General features: G+C 45.2%; 1 protein-coding gene across 1 annotated transcript; it reads left to right on the top strand.

The window, feature by feature from the left end:
• The first annotated feature begins 4,853 nt into the window (after positions 1–4,853).
• On the top strand, positions 4,854–11,309 carry foxa1 (forkhead box A1). The gene is made up of 2 exons (XM_085392216.1): positions 4,854–5,099; positions 6,901–11,309. The coding sequence occupies exons 1-2, from the start codon at positions 5,034–5,036 to the stop codon at positions 8,065–8,067; spliced, it is 1,233 nt and encodes a 410-aa protein (XP_085248342.1). The 5' UTR covers positions 4,854–5,033; the 3' UTR covers positions 8,068–11,309.
• Positions 11,310–22,141: the final 10,832 nt, after the last annotated feature.

Here is a 22,141-nt window from a genome sequence, read left to right as displayed (position 1 = left end):
TCACCAGACTGAGTCTGAAGCAGATTCGCCTCTTTAGTGTATCATCGACGTGCCGGCCTGAGAACCTGCGCGCACACACACACTGGACTGATGCCATCTAGTGGACAACAGCAGTGTTGTTAAAGTGCTCTAAAATAAAATACTGCTCCAATGGAAACAGAAATGAAGAAACGGTGAGGTCATGTGACTGATGTGATTGGGTGGAAAGTGCAGCTGTGCAATGCAAGCTTTGATGACTGCGCATTAATCATTCGATTTTCTGTGTATGTCTAAAATATCTAATAATCCCATTAAAAATGATCGATCTGGATGGATTGCACAGTCACACCTGGGGGGCTGATGCATGCTCAGGTACACGCTTCATCAGCGTTAACAGCACAGGAAAGTGGTCATGGCTGCTTCCCCGCAGGTTTTACATGTACTGTTTCACACGGCCACCAGAGGGCTCCCTCAGCCTTCAAACAGGTGTTAGCACACGGAGGCTGACGTGGGGGGGGGGTGCTTGGGACCTGGGTTGGGCCACCTCGACCTCAAACAGTCACAGCATGGATAAAGTCACTGAGCTGCAACATCAGCGTGACCAACAAAATCTCGCTCTGGCTCCTCAACTTCGGCCCTGACACAGACCTGAACACCAGATCAGACGTCCCTGCATTTATTTCTGCTAACACCGGCGTCACCTGCAAAGAATCACCTGAGCCTGATCGCGGTGAAGTCGTTCACCTGTGCTGGGTCGTCTGCAGGACTCTTTGGTGGATTGTGGGTAATGCAGCCTGATGAGGTTAAACTCAGAGAAAGTTTCCTCGTGCACGGATGTTTTCATAGCTGGGTTACAGGTGGAAACTCCACCAGGTGTGCAGGTCCAGGAGTCCCAACCCAAATCCACCTGAAATTTCAAACTGAACAGCAGGAACAGGAAGCAGCTGCTGAACAGGAAAAGAAGACAGCAGCGCTGCCGTCAAACATCTGTACATGACTTTTTTTCCATGCATAAATGAATAAATACACAATGCAGTCAGTTATTACCAGCACAGAGTCATTGTCGTGGTAACGCCCTTTTCCCCACCAACGCACCTGGAGTCAGTTCCATGCTTATGTCACTTCCTGTGACTCCCTGTGTGTCCAGGATGACCGCCTGTGCACATCTGCACCCTTACACGTGTGAAGTTCCTTTGTGCCTTTATTCTCCTGCGTGTGATTCTTCGTGCACTGGCCTGATCTTGTGGTCTGCAGAGGGCGCCGCACAGACCAGCTGCTATCATAGGTCAAAGGTAACGTGAACAGAAACCTGATGATACCTGCAGCATGTCAGACTCCAGCTTCTGATTGGCTGTTTTGATTCTGCTCAATCAGAGGAGCGCCAGGAAGATAATTCCACAACACTAAATCTGCTGACAGGAGAGAGAACACCTGTGTGAGAGAGAGTTCAGGTGAGCGTGGAGGTCAGAGGTCACATGGTGTTCATGTGAGCACAACACTGTCTGTTTGACCTGCAGATGAACTCACTTGACATCCTCGGCCATGACTCACAGCCGAGAGATATTTCCCCCACACAGAGAGAAGGAGTTCACAGGAAACCACGGCAACAACAGGGCTTTAATAACAGACTGTGACACACACACACACACACACAGTAACACAAACACACACACACACAGTAACACACACACACACACACAGTAACACACACACACACACACACACACACACACACACACAGTAACACACACACACACACACGGTAACACACACAGACACACACACACACACACGGTAACACACACAGACACACACACACACACACGGTAACACACACACAGACACACACACAAACACACACACTAACACACACACACACTAACACACACACACACACACACGGTAACACACACACACACACACACACACACACTAACACACACACACACACGGTAACACACAGACACACACACACACACACACACACACACGGTAACACACACACACACACACACACACACACACACACACACACGGTAGGACACACACACAGACACAGTAACACACACACACACACACACACACACACACACACACACACACACACACAGTAATAAAAACACACACACACACACACAGTAACACAAACACACACACACGCACGGTAACACACACACACACACACACAGACACACACACACACAGACACACACAGACACACACACACACACATGGTAACACACACACCCATGGTAACACACACACACACACACACACACACACACACACACACACACACACACACACACACAGTAACACAAACACACAGTAACACAAACACACACACACACACACACACACACACACAGTAACACAAACACACACACACACACACACACAGTAACACAAACACACACACACACACACACACGGTAACACACACACACACAGTAATAAACACACACACACAGCAACACAAACACACACACACACACACACACACACACACAGTAACACAAACACACACAGTAACACAAACACACACACACAGTAACACAAACACACACAGTAACACAAACACACACACACACACAGTAACACACACACACACACACACAGTAACACACACACACACAGTAACACACACACACACACACACAGTAACACACACACACACACACACAGTAATAAACACAAACACACACAGTAACACACACACACACAGTAACACAAACACACACAGTAACACAAACACACACACACACACACACACACACACACACACACACAGTAATAAACACAAACACACACACACACACAGTAACACACACACACACACACACACACACACACACAGTAACACAAACACACACACACACACACACAGTAACACAAACACACACACACACACACACTCACACAGTAAGACACACACAGTAATAAACACACACACACATACACACAGTAACACACAGACTTACTGTTAATGTGTGTGGTCTACAGCAGCCTTCTGATTGGTGGATGTTTGGTGTTAGCCTGATATGAAGATGAAGCTGGAGACCCTCGTCCTCCTCAGTGGGTCCCACAAAGCGGTGAGGTCCGGGTCTTTGGCTCCGCCGCTCCTGGAGCCGCTGTGTCTGTGCGTAGGCGTGCAGGTGACAGGTGAGTCAGTGAGGAGCTTTTAGTGAGATTTACAGCCTCGTGAGTCACAACGAAGCCTCCTCGGCGCCGGCCTCCACGCTGTCATCGGCGCCATGTGAAACACAAGGCAAGAGTGAATAAAAAACTGGAAACAGGAGCGAAAGGTGCAGCGTGACATCAGAGGCTGAAAATTCTCTGCATGAAATATTCATACCTCATGTCACACAGGTGTGTTCACAGTTCACACAGCCACGCCGGCAGGTAGGAGGAGGAGCAGGTACTGCGTGAGTCACATGACCCAGTCTGCTACTGCATGAACTTGCTCTGACCCTGAGGGACGCACACACGAAGATGATCTGGTCTCTAAATGCAGGTAAAAGGAGACCCGCTCTCACCTGTCCTGATTATCACACCTGAAGTCAGGTTTACCTGCAGACTGTGACCCCTGACCCCTGCAGTGGGGTAACATCTGGGTGCAGTTTCTATCAGAAGTTAAAGGCGTGCTTTCACCTCTGGAACGTTTCATCTGTGCTTAGTGGCTCTGAAAGCATCACAAAATCTGGCTCTTCCATACAAACAGGTGCTGCACAGGTCTGAGGGTCTTACCTGGACTTCCATCCTCACCTTAGCTGCACCTCAGTGAGGAGGTGTCCTCCCGGGCCTCCCCCGTGTGTCTCTGCTCAGTGTTTGGTGTAAGTGTCCTTAAATCCAGCAGCTCGTCCTCTTAATCCAGTCCGATAATCTGCCGCTGCGCTCGCTCATTAAAGCTCCATACCGGACCGTCAGCTGGAGCAGAGGCTGATCTGGGACCAGCCAGTATAATAATAATAATAATAATAATAATCACCCTGAATATGTTTCTTTGTGGCTGTCGGGTCTCTTTTGTATGGAGGAGGAGTCCTTTTTAGGGCTTTGCTGTGGGTCTACCTCTGTGCGTGTGCAGGTCTCATTCACTGACCTGAGTGCAGTCAGACCATCAGCGCTGAAACATCTGGAGCTTCATGAAGCCACAAACCAGCTGTTTAACGCTGATGTGTTTCCTGCATTTCAAACACGTTAAAGATGATTTGTGCTTATTAAACTTTAAACAGCAAGCCTGCCTTCAAGAAACCCAATCAGCTCCTATGGTTTTTCACATTAAAAGCTCGTGCTTATTTTTTAGGGTTTGACTATAATTGAAACTCTTATTGTGAAGGACGATGCCTCTTTTATTTAAACACAATGTGAACTCTTTAACGAGGTGTTCAATGTGAGACTAAAAACTGTTTTTAAAGGGACGTTTGTACAGAAGTGTGAAAGCTTGAGACGGCATTACGTAAAACTCGAACTGTGTTTTGAGGATAATGAGAAATAATGAATCTTTCACCTTAATCCGCGTGTGCAGGATTATTTCATGACGTTTTGAAATAATCCTGCACACGTGATTTAATATCAGTCTTCAGCAGAAATGGAGCGAAAAATCCTTTTTAGACGGACCTTTGTATGCGCGGCGGCGGCACGTGCACTTTTATGTTTGTCTATTGAAATATTTTTAAAATGTTAAAAAAATATAAGATTTAGTTTTTATTATATGGGGAGTTTAAATAAAAACAAAAATCAAACATTTTCAAAAGTTTATAAAGAAACGGGCCCGGCTCCGGTTCGGTGAAGTCGCAGGTGGAGGCTGAGTGGAGGAATGACTGGAGGAGGGGGGGGGGAGCAGCGGAGGGCCGGACCTGCACGGGGAGGAGGAGGAGGCTCACATCAGTCCGCAGGTCACCATCACCTCCTCCTCCTCCTCACTAACTCTCGGCTCGGCACGGCACGCTTCCACCTGGAGCAGCGCGCAGACACTCAGACGGGAACAGGACCGGGAGGCCAGGAGACCCGGAGCGGGACCTGCAGGATCCGCGATCCGGCCGCGGGCTCCCGACATGCTGGGCACGGTGAAGATGGAAGGCCACGAAGCTCCGGACTGGAGCGGATACTACAACGAGGAGGTCGGTCACCGCCGCGCCCACGGCGTTAGACCCGGGCCAAGAGCCGGGATAAGAGCCCGGCCGGATTAAAGCGTTTAACGGGAAAACTGCGCGAAAGTTCTCCGGTTAAATTTCGGGTTCCGGTTTGGTTTTAAAACTGTGTTTTTTTTATTTATCTTTTATTTATCAGAAAATCCAAAGCACGTAAAAATGAACTTTATCAGAGAGAAAGCGAGAGATTTAAAAAAATCTGTTTAATCAGCTTTAAATCTTTCTTCAAACACGAGCAGCAAAATCAGAGCGTTTGGTTCCGGATAATATATCTTATATTAACTCTATAATATTTAATATTAAATAAATACACTTAATATAACAGAAAAAAATCTGCGGCGATTTTATTCAAATTAAAATAACAAAGATAAAAAAAAAAGTTTCAGAGAAAATCAGAACAAAGAAGCTGAGACTCTAAAATCGGGTCTTTTTCAAACTGACTCTGGCGCAGACACGAATCCGCTCCTTCGCTGCGGGTATTGATCACTGATTATCGGAAATAATAATAATAATAATAATAATAATAATAAGAAGAAGAAGAAGAGCCGCTATTACCGGATAAACCCGAGTTAATTTTCCAAGGATTGTAACAGAAACTATTTGTTAATCTCTCTGATGTGAAAACTTTTATTTAATCATTGATTCATTTCATACGTTTCATTTTTAATTATCTCAGTTCTGTTTCACCGCAGAAAGTCACAATTATATTAAAGAAATATAAACAATAATAATCACAGACAGCAGTAACGTTTTTTATGTTTCAGTGAAATCTAAACAAACTGCGTTTATTTCACCTTCACGACGTGAAAGTTTAAATAAACTCTGATTTATTTTAACTTTATTTAATCGTTACTCCGTCAAGAAAAACAATCAAAATAAACCAGAACAAAAAAAAAAAAACATGAATATTTTAAATTAGATTCTGAATGAGGATGAAAATCTTCCGATAATAAACTGATAATCAATCATTTTATTTAATGGGAAAAACGAAGCTGTGGTTTTATTTTTTATTTTTATTTATTTATTTTAAACCCGTTTAATAAAACAAATCTGAAAATGAAAATCAAACTGAAGTTGGAACAAAGAGTAGGAGGCCGCTGCTGACCGAGCCTCAGTGAGAAACAATAAAGTTTAATAATCTCAAAATAAACTGCAAATTAAAAAAATTTAATTTAATTTAATTTGTTCTGTTCAGCTAATTAAAACTTTTAAAATGTGAATGTGGAGGAGAAACTCGGACCCTACATACAAGTAAAGTATTATCATTGTTATCAATAATAGGACGCTTTAAGAATGAAAATCAGGTCCTGTCACTTCAAACTGTTCATCAAATACACAGAAAACGTTATTTAAATGTTTTTTAAACCAGGTTCCCAGGCATGTATCATTAATGGACTGCTCTTTATTTCTTACCGAGCGCTCACACACATACACTTCAGGATTGGAAGAGCTGGGCATCGCGCCGCTGACTTTTCCTTTGATCGGCGACCCGGTCTTCCTCCTCCTCCGGTCCTGGGCTAAGATCTCTGGACCAGGCTTAACCATCCTCTGCAGACCTGACTGTCCACATGATTCTGGAATAAAATCTGAGGAGACTTAATCAAGTTTCACATTTTTACAGGCAAACAACCAGCAGGGGGCACTGCAAAAGGACAGTCCAACAGAACAAACTGGGTCTTAGACCTGGTTCTGGTTTCAAACTTTTCTGTACTTAGTCCGATTGGTCAGCGTCTTGGTCCTGGTTCTGACTGGTTCTGGTCTCTCTCTGCAGGTGTACTCCCCAATGGCCAGCGCTGGGATGGGTTCTGGTCTGGGGATGGGCTCCATGTCCGGCTACATGTCGAGCACTGGGACCACGTCAGGTTCCTTCAACATGTCCTATAGCGGCACTGGTCTCAGCCCTGCCCCCGTAGGAGCAATGGCGAGCTCTGCTCCGGCGGCCATGACGGGGCTGGGTGGGGGAGTGGCATCGATGGGTGGGGCCTTGAGCCCATCCGGGATGGGTTCGGTGTCGGCCCAGCAGGCCTCGATGGGCCTAAACCCATACGGCCCCATGAGCCCCAGCATGAGTCCCGGCATGGCGTATGGCGGAGGCGGACTAAACCGAGCCCGGGACAACAAAGCGTTCAGACGGAGTTACCCACACGCCAAGCCGCCATACTCCTACATCTCCCTCATCACCATGGCGATCCAGCAGGCGCCCAGTAAGATGCTGACGCTAAGCGAAATCTACCAGTGGATCATGGACCTGTTCCCATACTACCGACAGAACCAGCAGCGTTGGCAGAACTCCATCCGCCACTCGCTGTCCTTCAACGACTGCTTCGTGAAGGTGTCGCGCTCGCCGGACAAACCGGGGAAGGGCTCGTACTGGACCCTGCACCCGGACTCCGGGAACATGTTTGAGAACGGCTGCTACCTACGTCGCCAGAAGAGGTTCAAGTGCGAGAAGAAGATGTCGACCAAGTCAGACGGCAGGAAAGAGCAGGTGGGCAGCAGCGGAGGCGGGGCTGCGTCTCCCGCAGGGGATGCTCTCAAAACTCCGGGACTCCTAGACTCCTCGCTGCCCTCCTCCAGCCAGGCTGCTTCGCCCCCCGGGCTGGACCTGCGGGGAGGCGTGGGCGGGCCATCCGACCTGAAGGTGTCCAGTGCCCAGCTCCTTTCCTCGCTGTCACTGCCCCCCCACTCCATGGCTCACGAGTCGCAGCTCCATATCAAAGGAGACCCGCACTACTCCTTCAACCACCCGTTCTCCATCAACAACCTGATGTCGTCCTCGGAGCAGCAGCACAAACTGGACCTGAAGGCCTACGAGGCCCTGCAGTATTCCTCCTACAACACCGGGGTGGGGTCCGGCCTCGGGGGGAGGACCATGGAGCCGCTGGAGGCTTCCTACTACCAAGGGGTCTACCCCAGACCACTCCTCAACACCTCATAGTAGCTGCTGCACCTCCTGCTGGACTCTCTGCATGCAGCTGTCATAGACATCCTGTTGGACTGAGACGGACTTCTGAACTCCTGCACTGTGACCGAACCGGGACGCCAACAGACATGATGAGACTGACCCCAGGTCTGTGAGCTGCTTTTACACACGAGTCACAAATGATCTGAGGTACAAAAACAACAACCGGGTCAGACTTGAACCAGAGTCCAGATTGTGATCCACCTGAAGAACCCTGGAAGGTAAACCGCAGGGTTCTGCTAGGAGGTGGAGCCTGGGAGTCCTGGTTCTGAGTCTGATCCTGCTTTGGTTGGGGACACAGAGAAACCCAGTACTGCAAAACCAGTGTCATCGGACCCGTTCAATACTCAGTTCCCACCGGTGTAACCAGACTCCCTTCAGCAATGTCAGTCTGCATGTAGGCAAAGCCATACCAAACTTCATTCAAGTTTTAAGTAATTTAATGTTAGTTTTCATGTAGGCAAATCCAAGACAAGCTCTGTATGTAAGCATGAATATCCGCAGTTAGTGTGGGTACTGCGGCTAGTTTAACATTAGTCTGCATGTAGCATGAGTTGTGACCAAACTCCATTCAAATATCAGTGAATTTAACACACAGACGTGTGGTTTGAATCAGTGGCTGTTGCAGATAAAGCTGCATTAGCTAACTTATAAAACACCAAACAGTTCTGTAAGTTTAAAGTGTGAAGACCTTTAGGTTTCTCTGATCCAGGTCAGAGACTCGGTTCTTTAAGGACTCGGTCAGAACTCTCTGCTGTCTCTGAGATCCTGTCCAGCAGCACACATTAACATTGACCTTTCACCCTCAAGTGTGACCGAGCATGGCTCTTTCGGCTCAGGCATCTGTGAAACTGTTGGTGTCCCTCAGAGGGCCACGAGCCGCAGGTTGAGCCACCGTGGTTTGGAGTCCTGCTTAGAGCAAGGTCAAAGGTCACACTGCAGATATTTACAAACACATTGATGATCAGGACTCGTCTTTCTGATCAGGATTTATTTCTCCCACGACCTTGTCTCCTCCTCTGCTGACCTCTGGCAGGGTCGCGCGGCCTAGCCTGAGAACCTGCCGCTCAGATGAAAGGCTTTTCATTTAAAGGATCATTTCACCCCAAAAACAGTCCCGCTCTGCCATTCTCACCACACGTTCCTCGCCGCCGTTTGGGCTGGAGGAAGCACTCAGTCAGGAAAAGTGTTCAGAATATTGAAGTTAAAGTACTCTGACGTAGCTGTTACTAACAGAGAAAATTAAAAATATTTGTAGTCATTAAAAGTTTATAAAGATAAATAAATGTCCTGATACAGCAGCTTCTGTTTTAAAAGAAGCATTCATCTTAACAGGGTCACGGAGCAGGAACAGCACGAGGACATGTCTGATTTTCAAATCGAATGCAAACAAGTTCATTTGACTTCCTGTGAAGCTGAAACTTCGAGATCGCAGAACCAGATTGAGGGTCACACAACATTGACACAACACTCAGCATTCACACAAAACCCACATGACGTTCACTCAGCATTCACACACAGGTGAGGCTGAAGCTGCTTTCAGGGTTTCAGTACTTTTACTCAAGTAACTTCATTCTGAGTACTTTTACTTGACAAACTTCAGACGTTTATATGCTGCTGCAGTTTGTCACTGGAACTTTTTTTTTATTGATCTAACAATTTATAGACGCGCAGCTGAGACGATCGATCAGTGATTTGATGATTTATGTTTTTCACTGAAAAATATTTGCTGCTTTTCTTTTTACGTTTGAGGAACTATTTTAAAAACCAAACAACAGCAGCACTTTAAAACAAGCTCGACAGAAACAAGAAACAAACCCAATGATATATATCAATAATTAGAGAGTATTTTTACTCTGATTACTGTTAGTATTCAGTGTAACTCAAACCGGTTATGATTTTCAGTTATAAAATCAAACGAGTTCGAGCTGAATGAAAAAAATCGAGACAAAAAAGAATCGTTAATGACAGTAAACTTCTTCTCACGGGGTTAAAGCACCTGAGTCACGTGACTGGCAGAAAAGCACCTGATCCATTTTATCCAATCACAAACTAACCACATAAACCTGAATTACATCATAACTCATCATTATTGTTATTTAAAGGTGTGTTTGGGGTGGAATAACCTTTATTAAATTTGAATTCATTGCCAGTTCATCGTCTGTCACTTAATTTCAAACTGGAGTTAAACTTTCAAAATTAGTTCATTGCAAGAAGCTTCAAAATAGGAGCGTGGAGTGTTGGAGCACTTCCTGCTTCTGAGCATGCTCTGTAGCTCTTTCTTGGCCTGACCTGTGTTTTAGCGCTCCCCCCGACGTGACCGGAGACACGAGGCCGCAGGAAGTCTGCCAACGGTGCCCTCCATGCCAGACTGTGAGGAGAGCAGTTGTAACATCACAGCCTGGGATGAAGGGCGTGGCGTTCTGTCGCTGAGGTGTGCCGGTCACTTCCTGCTCGCGAGTTTAACCACTTGACGGCACCTGCAGCAGAGCATGACTTCACATGACCTCTGACACATAAACAGGAAGCAGAGAGACTCAATAATCAACAACGGATCGAGCGTTGGGTTCATCCTCCCATCAGTCGATCGATGATCTGATCGGTGACTCTGTGTGTAGAAGCAACATCACTTCCTGTCTTTGTATTTAACCCATCACAATTATTAATTATTGATTATTACCATGTGCATGAATGAAGTGGGAGGTCTTCTTCTTCTCCTTCTGTCGCGTCCTCGTCGTGAGTGTGTCCTTCGTTGGTTTTGATGCATGTTTTAACTTATTCTGTCATTTTCAAATAAAAACATGGAACGCTGCAGGCTGATCGGGTTATTGATTGTTGATCGATTCAGACGTGTTTCATTTATCGACCATTTACGTTACTGATTACAAAACAAACAGACCGATGTTGGAATCAGCTGATAACCGATCAATAAATGTCTCTGCTGCCCTGTGAAAACCACGTATCTCGCTCAGAGAACTAATTTATTTATCAGGAGAACAAAATTACTGATCACTTATGACTAATCAATCACATGCAGCAGTCAGCTGATAACAGCAGAATAATCAGAACTGATCGATCAAGTATCAGTAAATTCATTTATCTTCGATAAGCTGAGGACAAAATAACATTTTCAATAAAAACATTGAGAAGAACGATCTGATTTTTACTGGTTTTAATTTTGTCTCTTTGATTTCATTTAATCGAGAAAATTGTTTCCAATAATCGTCAATTTCAGCAAAAACAAAGAGCACGAGTGACTCGAAAACTCGTCCGTCACTCGCTGTGATCCTTCAAGACTCACTGAAAAAGTACAATCAAATAAATAGATACATAAAATAAACGATTAAAATAAAATGTGTATTTGTTTTATTTTATTTTTTTGTTAGTTCTGGTGGACAGAAAGCTCGTATCTCCAGGCTTCTCTGTGACCGCGTTTTTGTTTGTTTGTTTGTTTGTTTTTAGTGTAAACACCGGAAACAGCTGATTTATTATTTTTTCCGTTTTTATATTTCGTCTCTTTTATTTTGTCCTGTTTTTGTTTCATTTACAGTTTTAATGTTTTTTTATTGTTTATTTGTTTGTTGATTTTATCTTCACGTCTTTCTGTCGCCGTGTTTGTGTTTCTTTAATTATTTTTATTTAATTCTCCTTTATTTATTTTTTAATTTTGGTTTATTTTCACCGCTTTGTTTTAGTTTCTTTATGTGTTATTATTGTTGTGTCCCCGGTGTTTCGGCTCCGCTCGGCTCGTGTCTCGGGGCTCAGGCCGGCCTCGGTCCGCCTCCCGCGGTCTCGCGGTGCGGATTTCGCGGCTGTTTGCGGGCCGTGAACCTGAACACGAGCCGACAGATTTCACTTTGATCTCAAGCTTTTTCCCCTTTTTGCCGCAAAATGTCTCCAGTGATCCCGGAATTACCCGCCAATTATCCGCAGACATGAACCCGCAGCGGAGACGCGCACAGAGCCCGGACAGTCGAGCTGGGCCGAGAGGAGCCGAAGGCCGCTTCGGAAGGCACAAACAAACAAACGACGAAACAATAAACGTAAGAAATTAGAAATGAAAAGTAGGAATAAATAAAAACAAGAAATAAAAACACAGAGAGGAGGACGCACGTCTTTCAAAATAAAACTTCTAAAAATAATGAAAAACATTTATGTTGAAGGTAAAACAAAATTCAAAATGGTGACAGAGAATTTATCTTATTTTTATTCAGTTTTTATTTTTAATCCACAAACAAATCAAAGCAATTAAATGATTTGAGCTTGTTTACAGAGGAGCTCTTTGATTGTTTCTTTGTTTTCGAGCATCAGAAAAGTCTGACTTCTGATATGAAGAACAGCGCTCTGTGTGTGTGTGTGTGTGTGGGGGGGGGGGGGGGGGGGGCATTTCATTTGCTGCCGTTTTTCAAACACTGACCTTCATGTGTCATGATTTAACACAGAGACTTTTATTGTGGAGGATCAGAGCTGACTGTAGACCAGTTTATATGTTCGTTAACACACACACACACACACACACACACACACACACACACACACACACACACACACACACACACACACACCTGCATGCAGAGACCTGACCTAAAACAAGGACCGGTCCTTGTGTCAGGTCCCTGTCGTGCAGTGGACAGGAGCTGTTGTGTTAACACAGTGATTTACAGAAACAAGAAAGGAAACAAAGGCGGTGAGAGAATGAAGAGAGATGAGACAGAAACACAAACCGTTTAAATTAACGTGTGTTACCTGGAATAAAACACGCATGCTGCGTGGGGATCAAACATAAGAGTTTGAAAAGATAAATTAAAAACGAGTTCATTTTTATGTGATGAAACATTAAAAGTGAAACCTTTTTAAGATTAAAAGCTGGCGGTCACACATCAAATATTAATTATTGATCAGTTACCTGATGGATGAGCTCAGAATCTGATTTATTCAGAAATAAATAAATCAAAGACCTTTGATTCAAAAATCATTGATCATGAATTCTTTAGGCCAAAATAATCAATAACAATTATCTTGAATCCTTTTTTCTGGACTTAATAAAATTAATTTGATCAATCAAACGTGCACCATCAGTTTATAACACGTGATTATTGATTATCGATCGTGTTGAACATCCTCAGCAGGATGATGTGTAAACGTCGTGTGAACGTTTGTTTGTTTTTTCCGTGTTTGTGGCATAAATCAAAAATTATGAGCAAAAGTCGTCCTGCTGATCGTTTCAAACTGAACGATTATCGGCAATAAATCTTTAAACAAACGCGAGCAGCTGTCCTCTGACTGTGACGTGAATATTAATGATTTTAAACATGTTCCAAGCATGTGTGAGTTTAAACAACACGTTGAAAACTCTTGATTTCAAACATGAAAACGGCGAGTGTCGTCTCTGAGGCGACACAGCAAACATTCAGACTGAACATCGGTATTCATCCCCGAGAATCAAACACAATAAAAACACTAAACAAAGATTTATAATAATAATCATGATGATGCAAAATAAGCAGTAAAATTACATTAAATGAAATGAAATACTAGTGGGTCTTCTGCAGGTATTTCACAGTAAAAGTTTATTTTTCAGAGGTCAGATGTCGGGGCTTTTATTTTCTCGGGCTGATCCTCGGACTGTCCGCTGATGCGACTCTGGCTGAGGACTGTGGGAGGAGGTGATGATGGAGGTGAAGACTGAGGCCGTCGCGTCTCCTGATGGAGCGGAATCCTCGCTGTAATACGGGCCATATGTTCTCGGCAGGGTGGAGGGGGGCCCTCCGGCGGCGGCGGCGGGCCCGGCCCTGAGGCCCCCGGCCTCATTTCTCTAAAGCTCTCGCTCCTTTTCTCTCCACTCACGCCTTATGGAGGGAGATGGCGGCCACAATGCGGCGGCCTTCGGCCCTTTTCTTCCCCTTGCCTTTCATTCGCCCGCTAGAAAAGCGCGAACAGGGGCCCCGGGGCCACTAATGCCTTTTGATGGGGATTAGAATTAATTATCTCCAATAACACAATTGTGCCGGGCCACGAAAAGAGCAAAGAAATCCCCTCCAAAACCATAGAAGAAGAAAGGAGGCGAGGGCGATCAAAGCGGGGAGAGAGAGAGCAGCTGCCTCTCCATTAAAACGATACGGAGGAAGTTTATTAGAGCTTTGAGGGCCTAATATGGATCAGCCGGGAGGTTGGTGGTCCTGCGGGGGGGTTACAGATGATGGAGGGAGGGGGAGGAGGCACGGGGTAATTGGCAGAGATTTCATGGTCGTTCAGCTCAAACCGGATCACTGAGCAGCAAAGTTTCAGCTGCTGAAACATGAGATCAGCTTCCTCTGATCAATCAACAGTAATCTCTATCACTGATTGGAATATTCAAACACTCAGCTGATCGAGCTGTTATTGATCGTGTAAAAACTTCAAACTGCTCGCGAGTCAGTGAGAGGGGGCCGAGGCCCAACCGCCATAAACTAAACATAACAACATGAACATGGTTGTGGATCATCAGGCCAGCAGCAACCAACTATTGATTGGTTATTGATCGATCAGTGGTGAACTGATGATTTCAGTGATTGGACAGTTATATTAGATCAATAAATTTGATCAGTGACACGACTGATGCAGAGACGGCGTCCACAGTCTCACCACACGGAAACTGGCTGATCACAAGTTGCTGCAACCAGCACAGTTGGATGTAAGGCGGTTGCAGAGGTGTGCGGTGGGGGTCCAGCTCAGAGCCAATCACAGACAGAAGCACCTGTGGCAACGGGCTCGTCTGCTTTTATTCTGAAAGAAGAGGTGCATCAGCTCATCGTTGCATCACCATGTTGCTGCAGCAGAGCTGCAGGCCGCTTCAGAGGCGCATGTTGATGCAGGAAGTCACAGACATTTTGTGCTTGTTCCTGACTGGCTGACAGAAATCTTCCTAAAACAGTACCCACCAATCAGAAAACTGCAGGGTGGAAAGTCGAACCTTAAATCTGCAGTTGGGGCGTGGCTTTTTAGACTTCCAGGTGGCTGTGGCTTTGTGCTGCTGGAGCGTTTTCATTTATTTGACCAATAGCATGGCTGCTCTGAGGTTACCGTTCCCAAACATCCAACCAGTCTCTGCTCCAGGTTTAGGGGCTGAAATCAAGGATTTTGATTGGATCCTCCAGATCAGCAGGTGTGTGTGCGATGCAGACATAACGTCACAATGTCTGCGCTTCACCCTCTAGACCAGGGGTGGGCAACTTCAGGCCTCGAGGGCCGGTGTCCTGCAGGTTTTAGATATCACCCAGGGTCAACACACCTGAATCACATAATTCGTTCATTGCCAGGCCTCTGGAGAACTGTAAGACATGTTGAGGAGGTCATTTAGCCATTTAAATCAGCTGTGTTGGATCAAGGACACATCTAAAACCTGCAGGACACCGGCCCTTGAGGCCTGAAGTTGGACACCCCTGCTCTAGACCGACTCAGTAGTGAAGCCTCTGCTGGACGGAGGAGGAACTGCAGATTTGGTGCTTCTCTGCTGCACACCTGTGATGGCTTCACCTGGAGCTCTGCGATTGGTTTCTCCGAGTGAGAGGGTCTCTGTGTGGCGTTTGGCTAACGGTATGTGAACTGCAGTCCTTGAGCTAGAGCGCTGTGGAGTGCTTCCACCCTGCTGTAACCACACCCTCACCTACAAACACTTTGATCAGTCACATCCACCCAGAGTCTCTGCATCAGCACAGAGATGACTAGGCTTCTAATCAAAACTTTACTGACGAGTTCAACTGCAGCACACGCCCAACTTCTACTTGCCGCACAAACAGGAAGGGAGTTTAGAGAGCCAACAGCCAATCAGAGAGCAGGATTCTCTGTGGGAGGTGGACCTCAGAGAACTGAGTTAACACGAGATGAGAGCGATCGAGACCACACACACACGTTTCATGTCTTAGTGAGGACATAGGAAATTGACATAACCCTTTCCCGAGCTGCTTCCCCTAACCATCAAAACTGAATGCCTAACCCTGCCTAAACATAACCATAACCCAACCTTAACCTAACTGTAAACCTGACACTAAAACTACATTTTAATAATCCCTTCAAACTTGTGGGGATGGGACTGTTGTTCCCCACAAGTAGTAAAGTAGTAAAATTAAATTTTTTCACACACATGCACACCCACACCCTCTCTCTCTCTCTCCCGGGTGGCGTCAGAAGTTGGAGCTCCAACAAACTGAGTCTTTCTTTAGAACAAGCAGATTAACGGCCGACGGATTAAAACCACCCAAGACGACCACGAGTGGTCTCCTGTCACTGTGGTAACCAGGCAGTGGTGGGAGGGGGGCCTCCACCCCACACACTGCTGTCAGGTGGGAACCCCGTATCTCCATGTCTGTATTAAAGTTTGTCTGACTCACTTCAGTCTGAACATGTCTTACGATTTAAAATCAACAATTATTTCTGTTATTTCTATTTTGTCATCATCTCCGAGGTCAGATTGGGGTCATGGATCTTTTTGCCAAAGTTTAAAGCTCCTTTTTTAAATTTGTCCCAAATTATTTCCACTTTTCTTCCATGAAACTTGATTTTAATCACACACGTTAAGGTAAATATCATGAATGATCCTCTCTTCTTCCCTGGCCCCTTGGATTCATCCAGCAACCCTCTGAGGGTCATGACCCACTGACTGGAAACCGCTGCATCAAAGTAGTTTCCTCGTTTACAGAAAAGAACATTTGTCTCTTTAAACTTTATTTACAAAAGGATCAGTTGGATTTGTGTGAATAAAATTACAGACTGGTCCTTCACGGGTCCCTCAGACGGCAGGTTTGTCTGACACCTCATACACTAAACATCCAGCAGATCACAGCCCCCACAGAGACAGCGGCCAGGGAAGCAGGAGAACATCACATCCAGAAGGCCCTGAGTAAATGTGTTTATCCAGGAGAGAAGGACAAGTGCTGCCTGAGTGAAAACCCTCAGTGATCCCGTACGTGCCAGCTGAAACACTTTTTCCTCTAAACACCGCGTCTCTGTGGCTTTTAAACCCTAAACAGTTGTCCACCCTAAGGATCAGGTGCCCTGACACAGGCAGAGTAATGTCGGTCTGTAAGACTTACAGACTCACATTTGTGTGTACCACGTTTACATATCTTTGTGAGGACCAAAACTTAAAATTATACTATACTTGTGGGGACCATCAGCACCTATGGGGACAAAATGCTCGTCCCCACGAGTTTGAAGCTCAAAATGTAGGTTCAGTGTCAGGGTTACAGTCAGTTAGGTCAGACCTTCCCAAAGTGTGGGGCCCGCCCCGTAGGGGGGCGCAGAGCCATTGTAGGGGGGAGGGGGGGGGGGGGCACGGCATGAAAAGGGAAAAAAAAACAACGCTTGGACACTGCTAGCACGGGACGCCCACACAAACGCAAAGCAGGAGATGAAGCATCGTTGAATATGTTTCCAAACCAACTTCATTCTAAGACAAAGACTAGAAAATATGGTGAAGCAAATCTTCCCTTTGGCTTCACCTGCACAAGTGCTGAGGTAGGTCTCCCTGCATGATTGGTTTTCCCTGCGTCAGGAGCAGAGATGGGCAGTAACGCGTTCCAGTAATCTGATTACTTTTTTCAAGTAACGAGTAAAGTAAGGGATTACTATTGCAAAAACGGTAATTAGATTACCGTTACTTTCCCGTAGGAACGCTGCGTTACTGCGTTACTAAAACCATGATTTTTTTGCGAGAATGTCTCATGACAGTGACGTAAGCGAGTGCGTGACAACAGCTGTGTGCAGATCAACAATGGATCACATATCGAGTGCGGGAGAGAGTATGAGCGTGCAGCGTTTAAAGCGTGGAAGTACTGACCTTACTTTGAGTTTGATTCCATAAAAAGTGACAAAAACATTAGCGTCCATCGTGCGTGGGAAGAAAACTTCTTTTTACAGCGAAAAAAACCCCCTAAACTTCCAAGCAAGCGCCAAGTGCGCAACGACGTAATGGGAAACTCACAGAAAAACTCGCGGATTCTTCCACTGACCGCTGCGGCACACCTGCACCAGGGTAAACCTCCGCCTACCCAACTCCTGCTTTACAGGTGAAAATAGAGCAACAGGACCGCTAGTCTTTGATTTTATTTATTTTCTGCTGTGTTTTACTTGCATTTATTTGAAAGACTGAGTGTAAACACACACACACACACACACACACAAAATTATGTGCTGGAATGTGCAGAAATTAGGTTTAAATGTTAAACAAATTTCTTCCAGTCAGAGAATGTTGCATATAATTTAATTTTTGCTTGATGCATAAAGTTAAAAGATTAAAACTAATAACACAAGTTTTAAAAAGAGACTTTTCCATGTGATTACATTGTGTATGATGGATTATGCAGAAAAAGTAGAATTGGGCTGAAAGATCTATCACTTTATCACCTATTCAGGTTGTAAATCGTGTTTTTAAAAAGTAACTAAGTAACTAAGTAATTAATTACTTTTAAAAATAAGTCATCAGTAAAGTAACGGGATTACATTTTTGGGGAAGTAATCAGTAATTAGTTACTGATTACTTTTTTCAAGTAACTTGACCAACATTGGTCAGGAGCAGCGCTGGGCTGTTCAAATCACGGACAAACAGGATCCCACATTCTTGATTTTTAGTTCACAAACACTTGTTGTAATGACTAACTACTCCTGACATTTAGCTCTTTATACAGTAAAGTTACAGCAGGTTACAAATAACATCAGGCTGATCCTGCCACGATTTGTTCCCTCTGTCTAAATCACAGACAAACAGGATCCCACAGCTGTTTATGTTTTTAAACCCATTTTGCACAGAGAGGCATTTTTTGAAAAATGTATTGATGCAATGTTGAATATTATTACACATAAAAAAAACAACTACAGTAAAATAATCACAGCGTGACGCCTCTGCCTTTGTAAATGGCTTAATACATTTAATACATGTAAAACCTTAATACATTTGTAAAACCTGCAGACAGAGACAAAATACTGTTTATCTGCTATTCTGCAATTCCTCTCATGTAAGCAATAACGTGGTGCACAGCTGACGTGAAAAAAGGCACTTGACATTGGGTAATGAACTCTGTATTCCTGGTCCACAAGGAAACGCAAAAAATGAGTTTTAAAAAATCTCCGTTTTCGGTGATTCGAAACGCCGTTTACGTGTGGACGACACAGCTGCGTGTTCAAAACTACCCGTGTAGGTGTGGACGCAGCGAGTTAGTAGTTTATTTTCTTACTACCTGCAGATTACTTGTATTTGCTTAATTGTTTACTAAATGTTTGAGGTGTGAAATAAATAAAATAAATATGGGTGTATGTGGTTGGAGGATGTGTTAGTGCGTGCGTGCGTGCGCGCGCGCGGGGGGGGCGCGAACATTTTTCTGTAAAACAAAGGGGGGCCCAGCGAAAAAAGTTGGGAACCACTGGGTTAGGTTATGGTTATGAATTTGTTTTTGATGGTTAGGGTATGTCCATTCGATGTCCTCACTAAGATATGAAAACAACTGTGTGTGTGTGTGTGTGTGTGTGTGTGGGGGGGGGGGGGGGGGCGTTTGCTGTACGTTCACTTTTTCTGTTTCCACCGTTTACAGGAGCCCCCCCCCCTTCTTACCCTAACCCTAAAGTTTTGATGAGTTCTGCAGAAAGTTTTCCTGCAGGAAACCGGCCCGGGGTGGATTAGCCCCAGGCACACTGCTGCTCTCACTGCTGCCTTCAGGAGGCGCTACAGAGCAATGTTTACTGAAACCAGTTTGTCCCCCAACTCTCTGATGAGCGCTGTGGGATAACCCACTCTTATTGGAGCTGAAGTTTACTGTATTGAGTGAGTTGCAGTGAACAATGAATTTATTTATTATTTAAACTGATTTTTTCTTAACAGCAAGGTTCCACATGTCACTGTTGTTGTGGGGCATTAATCAATGGGACACCACTAGTGACAATGTTGCATGTGTGGGGCTTCTCAGCCAAAGTTGCATGGACTCCATGTGGGTCAGGCACATTCCCCTGTAACTAAACCATGAGTTTAAATTTGGTGTGTTTGGTTAACTAAGTATTAACTCATGAGTGTAAATGTAAAATAAGGTAAATGATGATTATTATTATTGTTACTGTTATTATAGCAGAATCTGGAACAAACACACAGCAGGGCTCGCAAAATCGCTAGCCTGACGTCCCAGGGCTAGCGATATCTCCGGTCGGGCGGCTTATTAATTTAATAACTGTACAGTACTCTGTTTTTGGTAACTATTGTCCTTGATGTAAATATGTTTAAAAAATTGTGTATGTTTCTGTTCTGTGTCCTGTTTGTTTGTATGTGTTTTTCTTGCTGCTGTTACAACCAAATTTCCCCTTGTGGGACAATTAAAGGATTATTCTATTCTATTCTATTCTATTCTAAGTCTTCGGACACAGAAGATCACAATCAGAAGACGAGCGCCGCGGGTCTGATGGAAGCAGCTTTTCATTACCTCGTTCTTCATTGCCTGCTGTCAGATTTAATCTGCAGGTCTGCAGACCACCTAAGAGCCTCGTCTCCCACAGCTGTTCAGTCCTGAGTCCAAATCAGAACCTCCTTTTTTATTAAACGCTCCCACATGTATGATTGGTCGTCAGCTCGACTCTGCAGTTACAGAACCAGTCTGACTGACAAACAGCTTCATGCACCGTAGCTCAATAAAAGAAAACATGAGCACAGTAAGAGAAAAACTGCACTCAGTTCAATGTTATTTATATGGCGCCGAATCACAACAGCAGTCGCCTCAAGGCGCTTTATATTGTACAGTAGATCGTATAATAATACATACAGAGAAAAACCCAAGAATCATATGACCCCCTATGAGCAAGCACTTTGGCGACAGTGGGAAGGAAAAACTCCCTTTTAACAGGAAGAAACCTCCGGCAGAACCAGGCTCAGGGAGGGGCGGGGCCATATGCTGCGACCGGTTGGGGTGAGAGAAGGAAGACAGGATAAAGACATGCTGTGGAAGAGAGACAGAGGTTAATAACAGATATGATTCAGCAGAGAGGTCTATTAACACATAGTGAGTGAAGCAGAAACACCCAGTGCATCATGGGAATCCCCAGCAGCCTACGTCTATTGCAGCATAACTAAGGGAGGATTCAGGGTCACCTGGTCCAGCCCTAACTATATGCTTTAGCAAAAAGGAAAGTTTTAAGCCTAATCTTAAAAGTAGAGATAGTGTCTGTCTCCTGAATCCAAACTGGAAGCTGGTTCCACAGAAGAGGGGCCTGAAAACTGAAGGCTCTGCCTCCCATTCTACATTTAAATACTCTAGGAACAACAAGTAGGCCTGCAGTGTGAGAGTGAAGTGCTCTAATAGGGTGACATGGTACTACAAGGTACGATGGGGCCTTCCTCCGAAGGGTGGCTGGCCTCTCCCTTAGGCTACGTTCACACTGCAGGCAAAAGCGCATCCAATCCGACTTTTGTGACCCTCTGCGACCCATATCCGATCATGGTGTGACTGTCATGGTCCTGGGTCGTTGACCCAGCGTTTTGTGTTTTGTGACTATTTCCCTCTGTTCTAGTTATTCTGTGTCCTCCCCCCTTGTGTCCGGTTCGGGTTCTAGATTTCCTGTTTTACTTTGTAGGTCTGTGTCTCGTTATGCCCATTAAGTTCCAGCTGTGTCCCCTCCTGTGTGCCATTTCCTCATTACCTGGTGTGTGTATTTATAGTTGGTGTCTGCCTGTGCTCCTCGTCGGCTCGTCTGCGTTCATCCATGTATCACTGCGTTCCTCCGTGTAGCTCTGCATTCTATGGTGTTTCGTTCCTGTCTCTGCGTCTCTCTGCCCCGCACCCCTTTTGTATGGTCTCAGGTTTGTCTTTAGTTTCTCCCAGTTTAGGTTTGTAATTGCTCATGTTGAGTTGCCTGTTTTTGCCACCACCACCACCTTGTAAATAAACATCACTCTGTCATCAGTTCGCTGCATCTTGGGTCCTCCTTTTCCTCCACACCACACGGCTCCCTCCGCCAGCCGTGACAGTACGAGCCGACCAACATGGACCCAGCAGCATTCGCACCTACCCAGGAGTTTCGGGAGGAGGTAACCGACACG

Source organism: Rhamphochromis longiceps, linkage group LG19 (genome assembly GCF_057381845.1).
Source record: "Rhamphochromis longiceps isolate RC_006_pf linkage group LG19, R_longiceps_female_GT1.1, whole genome shotgun sequence".
NCBI classification, from domain to species: Eukaryota; Metazoa; Chordata; class Actinopteri; order Cichliformes; family Cichlidae; genus Rhamphochromis; species Rhamphochromis longiceps.
Note: the sequence above shows the minus strand (reverse complement) of the source record. Positions and strands in the feature narration are given on the sequence as shown.

Coding starts and splice junctions, on each gene's coding strand:
- foxa1 (XM_085392216.1), top strand. CDS start 5,034: ATGCTGGGCACGGTGAAGATGGAAGGCCACGAAGCTCCGGACTGGAGC. Junction 5,100..6,900: donor GCGGATACTACAACGAGGAG/GTCGGTCACCGC, acceptor CTCTCTCTGCAG/GTGTACTCCCCAATGGCCAG.